The sequence below is a fragment of the Lycium ferocissimum genome, chromosome 6 (assembly GCF_029784015.1).
Source record: "Lycium ferocissimum isolate CSIRO_LF1 chromosome 6, AGI_CSIRO_Lferr_CH_V1, whole genome shotgun sequence".
Lineage (NCBI taxonomy): Eukaryota > Viridiplantae > Streptophyta > Magnoliopsida > Solanales > Solanaceae > Lycium > Lycium ferocissimum.
Window position 1 is genome coordinate 1,191,981 of NC_081347.1, and position 11,988 is coordinate 1,203,968.

Below are 11,988 nucleotides of genomic sequence, written 5' to 3' on the forward strand. Positions count from 1 at the left end.
AATGCCAATATGGGACTATCCAATATATGGCACTAATTCGATTAGTCGGATCCAACGGATACCGACGTCGGGGTGGAAATCAAAATTAGAATAAAAGAAATATACCTTTCCACCAAACTCGAGGACTAAAATACACATTTCTAACAAATAATATTGAAGACCAAAGATGAAATTGGTTCCATTACTAAAACCCTTTTTAGTTGTTGTAATCACTTTTGGTTTCACCATTGTCTTTGTGCTACACTTTGAGCCAACAAATCCAAAAAAATCTGACCCCATGGCTAGAAGTTTTGTTCTTTGGCTACATGGTTTGGGTGATTCTGGCCCTGCAAATGAACCAATTAAGACATTATTCACTTCCCCTCAATTCAAGAACACAGAATGGTCTTTCCCTTCTGCTCCTTCCACCCCAGTTACCTGCAACTGTAAGTCACTATATCATTCTTGTACTTGTAGTGTTGTTTCTTTGGTTCTGGTGTGATCAGTGTGGAATTGGCATTTTTGGGTCATTTGGTAGTGTTTGATTGCATAAAGATTCCATTTTTGGCCTACCCCTTGGTGGAGTTTGTATGTCACTGGTTGTGTATTCTATTTGTTTCTAGTGGTTATGTGTGGCCATGGAAATGGCATTTTTGGGCTAAATGGCATATTGGAATTGTATGGACTTTTCCATTTTTGGCTACCTCTTGGTGGGGTTTCTATGTTACTGGTTGTGTGTTGTATTTGTTTCTACTGGTTCTGTGTTGATCACCATGGAAATAGCATTTTTGGGCCAAGTGGTATATTGGAATTGCTTAAAGATTTCATTTTGGCCTACCCCTTGGTGGGGTTTCTATGTTACTGGTTGTGCATTGTATTAGTTTGTACCCCTGTTACCTGCAGCTGTAAGTCAGTGTACTAATTTGTGTACTTGTAGTTGTAGTGTTATTACAGGTTGTGGGATCAGTGTGGAATTGGCGTTTTGGGTCATATGGTAGTGTTTGATTGCATAAAGATTCCATTTTTGGCCTACCCCCTTTTGGTGGGGTTTGTATGGTTGTATTTGTTTATAGTGGTTCTGTGTGATCACCATGGAAGTGGCATTTTTGGGCAAAATGGTATACTGAAATTGCATAAAGATTTCATTTTTACTACCTTTTGGGTTGGTAATTGGCTTTTTTGGGTCAAGTGGTATTTGTTTAATTGCATAAAGATTCCATAAGTTGCTGTATCATTCTTGTACTTGTAGTGTTATTACTGTTTCGTTGGTTCTGGTGTAATCACTGTGGAATTGGGATTTTTGGGTCAAATGGTGTTTTTGAATTGCATAAAGATTCCATGTTTGGCTTACCCCTTGATGGGGTTTGTATGTTGTTACTGCATTATTGTTTGTGCGTTGTATCTGTTTCAATTGTTTCTGTGTGATCATCATGGAAATGGCATTTCTGGGCCAAAATGGTATATTGGAATTGCATAAACATTTCATTTTTGAAGACCCTTTGATTGGGTTGGTAATTACCTCTGAAACTGTAAGTCACAATCATTCATGTACATTGTAGTTTTATTGCAGGTTGTGGGTTGTTTTTGTTTCTTTTTGTTCTGGTGTGGTCATTGTGGAATTGGGATTTTTGGGTCAAATGGTAGTTTTTAATTGCATAAAGATTCCATTTTTGGCCTACCCCTAGGTGGGGTTTATATGGTCTTACTGTTTTTTTTTTTATCGGTTCTGTGTTGAATGGCGTTCTTGGGCCAAGTAGTATACTGAAATTACATAAAGATTTCACCTTTTACTACCCTTTGATTGGGTTGGCAATTGGCATGTAATATCTACTACTATTATCTATGGTCACAATCATTCATGTATGTATAGTGTTGTTACAGGTTGTGCGTTGTTTTTGTTTCTTTTGGCTCTGTTGTGATCAGTGTGGAATTGGCAATTTTGGGTCAAATGGTATTTTCTGATTGCATAAAGATTCAATTTTTGGCCTGCCACTGGCGGTGTTTGTATGTTACTGGTTGTGTATAGTCTTTGTTTCTATTAGTTCTGTGATGATCACCACGGAAATGGCTTGTTTGGGCAAAATGGTATATCGGAATTGCATAAAGATTTCATTTTGGCCTACCGCTATTGTATTGTTTCTAAAGGTTCTGTGTGATCATCATGAAAATGGGTGTTTTGGGCCAAATGGTATATTGGAATTGCATAAAGATTCCCATTTTTGGCCTATCGCTTGGTGGGGTTTCTATGTTACTGGTTGTGTATTGTATTTGTTTCTATTGGTTCTGTGTTGATCACCGTGAAAATGGAATTTTGGGCCAAATGATATATTGGAATTGCATAGAAATTTCATTTTTGACTACCCTTTTGATTGGATTGGTAAGTGGCGTGTAATATCTACGGTCACAATTGATTAATAGTAATATCTATAACACGAGAGTCTTGGATTTGGTTAAGTTTTGCAGGTTGTATATTGTAATTGTTTCTATTGGTTCTGGTGGAATTGCTGTTGTAGGGTTAAATGGTATAATGGAATTGCATAAAGATTCCTATCGGTTCTGTGTTGATCACCATGAAGATGGCATCTTTGGGCCAAATGTTATATACTGGAATTGCATAAATATTTCATTTTTGACTTGGGTTGGTAAGTGGAATGTAACATCTACAGTCAGAGTTGATTAATAGTAATATCTATTACACGAGTATCTTAATTTGGTTTAGTGATGCATGTTGTGTATTGTAATTGTTTCTATAGGTTCTAGTGGAATTGTTGTTTTAGCGTCAAATGGTATAATGGAATTGCATAAAGATTTCATTTCGGCCTACCCCTTAATGGGGTTTGTAGGGATTGAGGCGTAGTTGTTGATTCTATTGTTTTTGGTTTTTGTGTGTAGTGGTTGAGATATCTTACAAAGTAGACTAGGAGATGAGAATTTGCAGTTCGAGGAGATGAGAAGTTGGGTAGACTAAAATTTTTTCAAATTATGTGCAGCTTCTAATTCAGTACTATGTCAGTAGTGATGATCCCGGAAAAATAGTTTTAAAAAAAACAATAAATTCAATTATTGTAAAGTGAAACATAGCAAATGATGTAGTTTTGTTTTTCCTCTAACAATGTGTTAATTCTGGGGAAGGGGGAAGATGTTGATGGTGCAAGGGGACAGTTATCCCTGTGGATAGGGATTTAGCCTTTGGACAGTAATTAGTGGAACCATCATAAAAAGAAGCTTTATCAACATTACCATTCTCCAAAAAAAAAAAAAAAAAAAAAAAAAAAGGAGAAGAAGAAGCTTTATCAAGAGCCCGTTTGGATTGGCTTATAAGTTGCTTATAAGCTGTTTTCAGCTTTTTTGAGTGTTTGGCTGGCCAGCTTAAAGTCATTTTGTGCTTAAAATAAGCTCAAAAAAATAATTGGGCCCATTTGACTTAGCTTATCTAAAGCAGCTTATAAGCTGAAAACAGCTTATAAGCCAAAAAAAATAAGTTAGACTACCCCAACTTATTTTTTTTAGCTTATAAGCTGCAAACAGCTTATAGGCATAAGCCCATCCAAACAGGCTCTAAGTCCCATTTGTTTGGTTGTCTTGACTTTCCTTTGACTGTCAATGCGCAAAGATGAGAAGCTTTAGCGCTTAAATGAGTAAGAGAATGCTCAAGACTTTCAAAATTCTGTTGGGAATAGTCTACTTTATAATGAAAGTTATTCAACAACAAAGGCAAATTGATAAATCAGAGCAATTCTTTCCGTGAAGGATATCTTTAGCTACTAGTGTAGAGAATCTTGCATCTTCTGGACATGTTGCAGACATCGTGAAGCAAACTTAGGATGTTCAGCATGATTAGTGCACAATAACATATGAAGATGTTAATTACAGCTTCTTAAGGACAAGATTAGCTTGGCGGTGATTTTGGTGCAATTGACAACGATGTCAATAATATTTTTGAAAAGAACATTGTCCATTAAGTTTATGATGTATCTAAGAATGGTGGAAAGGAAGTTCTTAAGAAGAACACAAGGTTTTTAACGCCATCTTGGTTACTAAAATACTATAATTCCGGTTTCGCTTGCTTTTTCACCGGATCTTTCATTTCCGTGAGAGAATATGTGGATTCTCCACCGGGACAATAATGTTTGGTATGGTAACGTGTCTATAAGATGTTATAGCTACCCAATGTTCCAACTGTTCTCCTATCAGTATGATTGTTGGTTCCTCCTTGGAATTTGCTCTCTCTAGACATGTAACCTTTTTATCTTTTCCATTAATTATCATCACTCTATTTAACCAAAAATAAATAAATTACATTATCAAAATGGATACCCTAAGGAATTGGTTTCGGTAATTCATAAAAATAATGGTAGCATTCACTGGCGGAATCAGAAATTCTGACAAGGGGATTTAAAAAAATCCAGAAACTGCCACACTCGAGATTTGAACATGTGTTTCTCAAAAAACTTATATATGTAAAAAAAAATTATTTTTATCCTATTTACACGGATTTTTCCGGTGAAAGAGACTGAATTCCCTTTCATTGCATGTTGCTCCACCATTGGTAACATTGCCAACTTTTTCACTCTAATAGTGGTGATAATATCTAAAATCTAAACTCTTTCCTGTCTTACTTTACTGCAGATGGAGCGGTCATGCCCTCATGGTTTGACATTCATGAAATACCAGTGACAGCTGTAAGATTTTCTCTGTCATTCCTCATATCTCTTTTCACTTCTTCTTTTCTCAAATTCTCCTTGTAATCATGCCCAGCTGCATTATAACTTAATGTTTAATACCTTATTGATATTGTCTCCATATAACTTAATGTTTAATACCTTGTACCAGAGCTCGCCAAAAGATGAGAGTGGTTTGCTCAAAGCGGTTAAGAATGTTCATGCAATGATCGATAAAGAGATCGATGCTGGCACTAGTCCTAATAATGTTTTCGTATGTGGATTTAGTCAAGGAGGTCTCTCTCTCTCTCTCTCTCTCTCTTTGGCAAGTTTGTTTATTGCTACTAAATCCAGGGAACTCTCAGATTATACTTAAATCTTAATTTTGTAGGTGCCTTGACGTTAGCAAGTGTTCTTCTGTACCCAAAAACTCTAGGAGGAGGTGCCGTGTTTAGCGGATGGGTCCCCTTTAATTCTTCTATATTAGAGCAACAAACTCCTGAAGCTAAAAAGGTAATTGCCTGATACTAACTTCTATAATTTTCTAAACTTTATTTCCTGAAGTAGCATATGTTGTTCTTCTCCTCAAGGTGCTTGCTACTTAGGATGTATACATGAACACTATGATACAGTACAGCACAACTGAAAGAATTTCCACTTGTTCCTCATTTCTGTTTTGTGTGAAAATAAATTATTGTGACACCAAATCTCACGAGAGGCAAAACACTAGGTGATTTCTTCCCATTTGTTTAAGCTTGATGGATAGAGTTACCCGGTACCATTTGAGTTTTTTTGGTCGGGGGGTGAGGGGTGTGGATAGCAGGTAACCCATGGAACTAGTCGAGGTGCCTCCCTGTATGGAGATTGCCCCTTAAGTAATAATATTTGCAATTTGAATAATGATGATGGTGGTATTAGAAGATATGTTATTTGCCAAAGTTACTTTTTACAAACCAAGAAATCCCCGAGGGCTATCTGGAGCATGATTCCAAACTCGGTGGATAAGTTGCCTGCACCTCTATATATATATATATATATAGCATGCCCCTCTTACCGCTTGATTTGTGTTTCTTGATTAGTTTTCATGTCTTATGGTATCTAACATCAAAACTCTTTCGAGCAGACCCCTATTTTGTGGTCTCATGGTATGGCTGATAGGACGGTATTGTTTGAAGCCGGACAAGCAGGGCCGCCTTTCCTGGAGCGAGCTGGTATGACTTGCGAATTCAAGGTAATAATCACTCGTTTCTCTCAGATCGTTCATCTTTCATTTATTTTTTCACGAATTTATCACTAATAAGCCATTGTTTACCATATCCGTAGGCTTACCCTGGTCTTGCTCATTCGATAAACGATGAGGAGTTGAAGAACTTGGAATCGTGGATCAAGACTCGTCTTCAAAGCAATTCTTAAAAGTCCAAGTGATATTTGACTTGCAGTTCATACGATCAAAATCCCGAGTTCGGAAAAAAAAAACTGATCATTTGTTGTTTTGTTTGTGGGATGAGCTTTGCCTGATATTACGTAAATTTGTAGTTAATTGCTTGTCCTGGTTTAGAGTTAATTGCTTTATATTCTGCTATATTGCTCGACTCATTTAACAACTGTAGTAATGAAACATTGGCCAAATAGTTGAAACGCTGTGAAGTTTTAAAAAAATATTTTTGGATTTATGGTTGGGATTTTGGAATTATTTTAGAAAATTCTTACATTTTAAGTGAATAAGGATTATAATGAGTTGGTAAATACAAATATTTTAAATTCTCCTTTCTTGATTCGAAAATTTATTAAATAAACATTTTTTGCGTGGTTTGCCCTTCTTTTGGGGTGGTTTTTAATTTTTGTCCTCAAATTGTTGGTCTTTAATTTTTGTCATTCGCTTAAAAAGGTGACCGAAAATACCGCAGGTTTTGGATTCGAACTCTCGCTCAGTCAAAAAAAAAAAAATGCAAGGTAAGGCTTTGCAAAAAGTCTTAAGGCATAACTAAAAGTCTGTCGGAGACTGCAGACTTTGCCTTAAGACATAATTAAAAATTTGTCAGAGACGGCAGATTTTGCCTTAAGGTATAACTAAAAGTCTATCTTATAAGGCAAAGTCTGTCGTCTCCAGACTTTTAGTTATGTCTTAAGATAAAGTCTGCTGCATAAGGCAATCTTATTCTTATGGCATAACTAAAAGTTTGCCTTATAAAGCAAAGTCTGCCGTCTCCGATAGGCTTTTACTTATGCCTTAAGGCAAAGTTTGCCACATGAGGCAGAGTTTTTGCAAAGCCTTGCCTTGCAATTTTATTTTTATTTTTATTTTTATGACTAAATCAGAGTTCGAACTCAGAATTTCGAGATATTTTAAGCGAAGGGCAAAAATTAAAGACTAACAATTTGAGGGGCAAAGCAGAAATTAAAGACCACCCCCAATGAAGGGCAATAGTGTCTGAATCAGAGTTTGTCTCACAAAAAAGTAAAAGGAACTTATTTGGCATAAATGATGAATATCTACTAAATTAGTTTAGAGTTGATTACAAAGCATAAATAATTTATGAATTTAATTTATATACATTGTTTTAACAATGTAACATGTTAGGACCTCGAAAATAACGCGGGTTTGCTACATGTTAAAACTCAATGATATTGTAGTGTTTTTATTTATTTATATATATTATCAATGCATTTTTCTCATTATTTATTAATTATACTTGTGCAATCAAACATGTCACACCAAAAATTATGTTATTACAACAATTTTTTTAAAGAAATAAAAAAGATAGAGAAGGTAAATGTGTGTCAAACTATATTTTGAGAAATGATAGTACAATACTAACTACCCGTTTGGCCATGAGAATTTTTTCCTTTTTTCGGGAAAATTATTTCACTTTATTTGAAAATTAATGTTTGGCCATGATAATTTCAAATACAACTTATTTGAAAAACATCTAAAACCTTGTTTTTACTTTTTTCACTTTCAATACATTCAAACAACTAAGGACAACTCCATCTTCAACTCCAACTCCAAAATTTCAAATAAAGTAAAAAATATTTCGTTTTCATGACGAAACGCCTACTAAGTCTTTAGTTACCATAATTACTAATTATGACATATGATTGTAAGTGATGAGATAGTGGATTTGGCACCGAACATGAAAAACAGAAAATCATTACTTCACGTTCATATTAAACAAAGAGTGATCCACTTAGGCCCATTGACTAAAGCAGCGACCTAAGCCCATTACTTTATCAGCCCAAACTTTCTCTTCTTAAAATTGCAAAAGAACTCCCTTTTTAATGAAAGATCTCGTGTTCGAGCATGTTAATGAAAAAGAGAAAATAACAGCCAAATATCATTCGATCATCTAGTTTATAAAATATGTACAGAGTGCATAGACAGTGTATAGTTTATGCTAAATATATGTATACTATACATATAGTATACATACCTGTACACTTCTGATACAACCGAATGTATAGATAGTGTATACTTAGGCCACATTTGGTAAACTAGGTGGCCGAAGAGTACATTTTTGTAAGCTTCCAATGAAAAAAAAGCCAAATAAACTCCCTAAACGTGTAAAGTAGTTGTTTTTATTATTATTATTATTATTAAGAAATTCTTGAAGTTAAGGGATTGAACCCGAGACCTGTGATTTAAGATAAAGAGATTCAATCATCCCATGTAGGGGTTTCAAATGGGCGGGTTGGGCTGAAATTGGCCCAATAAAAATGGGCTGAGGTAATAAATGGGTTGGGCTAACATTGGTCTAAAAGTTATTTGAAATTTGAATTGTTTCGAAATGGATTAAAAATGGTAGGACCCGCCCAATTCGACCTAGTTTTTTTGAAGCCGGTCTATTTTCTAGAAAAATATTTTTTTGGAAAATATTTTCTAGAAATACATTTTTCACGAAAAATATTTTCCTGAAAATTATTTTTACGGATTTTTCGTCGAAAATATTTTTTAAGAAAACAATTTTCGTGAAAAATATTTCCCTTTATATTGAACACACCACAAACTTATAAGATACATGATACAAGAAAAGTGTATATATTAAACAAATAAACTAAATCTCAAGTAATAAACCCAAATTTAAGTAAATCTTAAAAATGGGATAGAATTGGGCTAAGTTGCAGATCACTTTAAAATGAGCTATGTTGGGTTGGGCCGAAATCAGCCCAATATAAAATTATCTTGAGCCCAATCCATAAAAGTTTGGGCGGATTGAGCGGATCATCACCTTTTGTGCCAAATTTGACACCCCTAATCCCACGGGACCTCTGGTGAAGAAGAATGGGTTCCACTAAGTAGTTGGAGACGTTTTCTTTGAACTAAAAAACAATTTCACTTGAATTCTTGCTGTGAGTGAATCCTATCAACTAGCCTCTCCCGAAGTTTGCTTTGCATAAGCAGAGCATCAATTTTGAATTGAAATTATTCATGGTACATCCAAAAGCTTTAGCTCCCGTTTGGCCATTAATTTTGAAACATGAAAATTTGAGTTTTTGAAAATGTGATTTTTGAAACTAGAAGTTGTGTTTGGACATGCATTTTACTTGGAAAAAAATTGAATTGTCATGAATAGATGTCCCAAAAACCGGTCACTAAAAAAAAAAAAAAATTAAGACAGATTTTTAAAATCTGATCCAAAATCTATGACTAAACAAATTTTTAAAGATAAATTTTCAAAATTTGCTTCAAAAACGCTAGCTTAAATTTGCCAGAGGACAATGTGTTGTTTATTAAAAATAACCAAAGTCTTTTTTTCTTCCGCTCACTGCATATAATGGACTGAACAATTACTCCCATACATTGATAAAGTGGTATAATTTTGGGTGCAGTGAAGTTTTGGTTTTTCTTTTCTTGTTTTCAGATAAATGACATTTCTTAAGATTTGATGTAACAGATAGTAAGATTTTTTTTTTTTTTTTTTTAAATTTAGCTCTTAGATTTTTATAATTAATGCATCTCTTCATTGGAAAGTGAGAGAAAAGAGGGGGAAATTTCTGCTAAAAGAAGATTGATCATTAGATTCTGTAACAAGTAGGGTCCATCCCATAGCACCCACTATTGACTCACCCTTTTTTGCTTACCCATATTAACCAATCAAAATTAACCAACCACCAATCAAAATTCTTTGAAATTTATGTCCTAAACTCTGATAAAATACATTGTCCCACAGGTGAACCTTACCCAATACCCCTTTCCTTTATTGTATAAAAATAATACTCTTACTATTTGCTTCTCAATTTCAAAATAAGTCGAAATCGGCTACCTCAATTATTACATCTTTGTCTAAATTCAACTTATATAATTATTATACAGATAAACTAAAATAAAAATTTCTAGTAAGTAATCTCTAACTAATAATTTAATACTTCATTCATTTTAAAAAAGTAAAAAAAAACTTTTAAATTTTGTGATCTTAAACTAAAAATATGTATAATGAGTACTCTATATATCATGTATCAAAATGACTTTTAATCTTATATTTTTAAACACGTCATGTGGAATATTGAAATTAAAAAATTGTCGATCAGGAAAGAGATATTTTTAAAACAACCTAAAAAGGAAAGTGAGACAAGCAAATTGAAACACAAAGAGTATTAAATTAGAAGTTTGCTGACAAATCTAAAACAAAAAAGCGTTAAACATCCATCTAACACATTGAAAATGACTTAAATTTGCCATTCCTTCATTTACTGCACCTCGATTGTCATTAACATTATTTTTGGAATTAAAAATACTTTTTAAAATAAAATTATGAATAATACTTCATCCGTTCACTTTTACTTATCTATTATATTAAAATTTAGTTTTCACTTTTACTTATCCACTTTAGCGTATTAAGAAAAAAATAAGCCTTTTTTCTATTTTACCTATAATATTAATTACTCATTTTTAAGTTATTTTTATATACTTTATTTACTACTCTCTCCCTATCAAAAAGAGTGTCCACTTAGTCATTTGCATAATCCTTAAGAAAATACTAACTCCTAGATAAAATAAGTAATTTGACTAATAAAATAAGTAATTTGACTAAACTATCCTTAATTAAATAGGTATTGAGATTTGATCACATAACACTTAATAGGGACAAATCTGAAAAAATAAAGTTAATTTTTTTTTTATTTGATAAGTGGACGCTCTTTTTGACCTACCCTTTTTTACCCAACAGAAAAAAAACTAAGTGATCACTTTTTTTTATCCGGAAAAATAATTCTAAAAGGAGGAGCAAAGTTTGAACAAGTAAAAGTAAAATGGAGAGAGTTCATGTTAATGGAATACAATTGACAGGAGTATTAATTTATGTTTATGTGGATATTATATTTTCACTAAGCAACCCAAAAATATATGTCATCAATTTCTATGCCCTTTTTCTCTTACCAAAATAAACTCTTCATAGTCCCCACCAGCCACAAAAACCCTCATTCTCTCTTTCTCTCTTCTTCTTCCCTACACCCACCCACCCTACCAAAAAAAAGAAAATCTCCAATTTTTTTTCATAAAAAAAAAAAACTATGAAGAAACTTTATAGAAAAGGCACAGTTCATCCATCTCCTCCTTTAATTTCTGACCATCTTTCATTTTTACCAGTTGCTATTTTAACACTTGCTTCATCTTTATCTCAAGAAGATAAACAAGTCTTAGCTTATCTCATTTCTTGTTCTTCCGGTGAATTTTCCGGTGAAAATTTACTTTCCGGTAACTTTTCCGGTAAAAGAAAGAATACCCACCATGTAGCTAGTTTTAACTGTTACTGTTTTAGTTGTTACATGAGTTATTGGGTTAAATGGGATTCTTCACCAAATAGACAACTTATACATGAGATACTTGATGCTTATGAAGATGGTTTGCAACAAAGCAAAAAAGAAAAGAGTAAAAAAGAAAGAAGGAACAACAACAACAACAAAAAGAAGTCATCTAATGGTGTTGGTAGTGTTGTTTCTTCGTCTTCTTCTTCTAGTGAGCTGAAGAAATCATCATCTGAGTTATCTTTAAACGGGTCGGGTCCCGGGTCAGGGTCCGGGTCGGGTCAGGCTGACCCGGTGGAGGAGACTGCTGGTAATGATGAAGAAGAAACAGGTGGTGAAGAAGGAGGTGAGAAAGGTTCTGTTAGAAAGTTTATGAGTTATCTTGGAGAAAAGATTTGGGGTGTTTGGACCTAAATTTTTTAATTTTTTTTTTGGAGGTAATTTTCCAAAAAAATAATATTTAGGTTGGTTTATTTTATTTTTTTCCATCTCGGTTTCTACTTTAATATTATCTTTCTGGTCTGTAAAATACCCCCTTTACTTCATAATGTAAAATATGGGTAGTAGTTTTGAATGATCATCACCTTCATTGGTTTTCTCTTGTTTA

At 33.7% G+C, this 11,988-nt stretch overlaps 2 protein-coding genes across 2 annotated transcripts; both read left to right on the top strand.

Moving 5' to 3' along the window:
• The first annotated feature begins 136 nt into the window (after positions 1 to 136).
• On the top strand, positions 137 to 6,313 carry LOC132058818 (probable carboxylesterase SOBER1-like). Its single transcript, XM_059451182.1, has 6 exons — positions 137 to 425; positions 4,609 to 4,661; positions 4,813 to 4,936; positions 5,032 to 5,153; positions 5,764 to 5,871; positions 5,964 to 6,313. The coding sequence occupies exons 1-6, from the start codon at positions 167 to 169 to the stop codon at positions 6,051 to 6,053; spliced, it is 756 nt and encodes a 251-aa protein (XP_059307165.1). The 5' UTR covers positions 137 to 166; the 3' UTR covers positions 6,054 to 6,313.
• Positions 6,314 to 10,989: 4,676 nt separating this feature from the next.
• LOC132058819 (uncharacterized) lies at positions 10,990 to 11,988 on the top strand. The gene has a single exon (XM_059451183.1). It carries the CDS (start codon positions 11,148 to 11,150, stop codon positions 11,793 to 11,795), a length of 648 nt encoding a protein of 215 aa, XP_059307166.1. The 5' UTR covers positions 10,990 to 11,147; the 3' UTR covers positions 11,796 to 11,988.

Coding starts and splice junctions, on each gene's coding strand:
- LOC132058818 (XM_059451182.1), top strand. CDS start 167: ATGAAATTGGTTCCATTACTAAAACCCTTTTTAGTTGTTGTAATCACT. Junction 426..4,608: donor CACCCCAGTTACCTGCAACT/GTAAGTCACTAT, acceptor ACTTTACTGCAG/ATGGAGCGGTCATGCCCTCA. Junction 4,937..5,031: donor ATGTGGATTTAGTCAAGGAG/GTCTCTCTCTCT, acceptor TTAATTTTGTAG/GTGCCTTGACGTTAGCAAGT.
- LOC132058819 (XM_059451183.1), top strand. CDS start 11,148: ATGAAGAAACTTTATAGAAAAGGCACAGTTCATCCATCTCCTCCTTTA.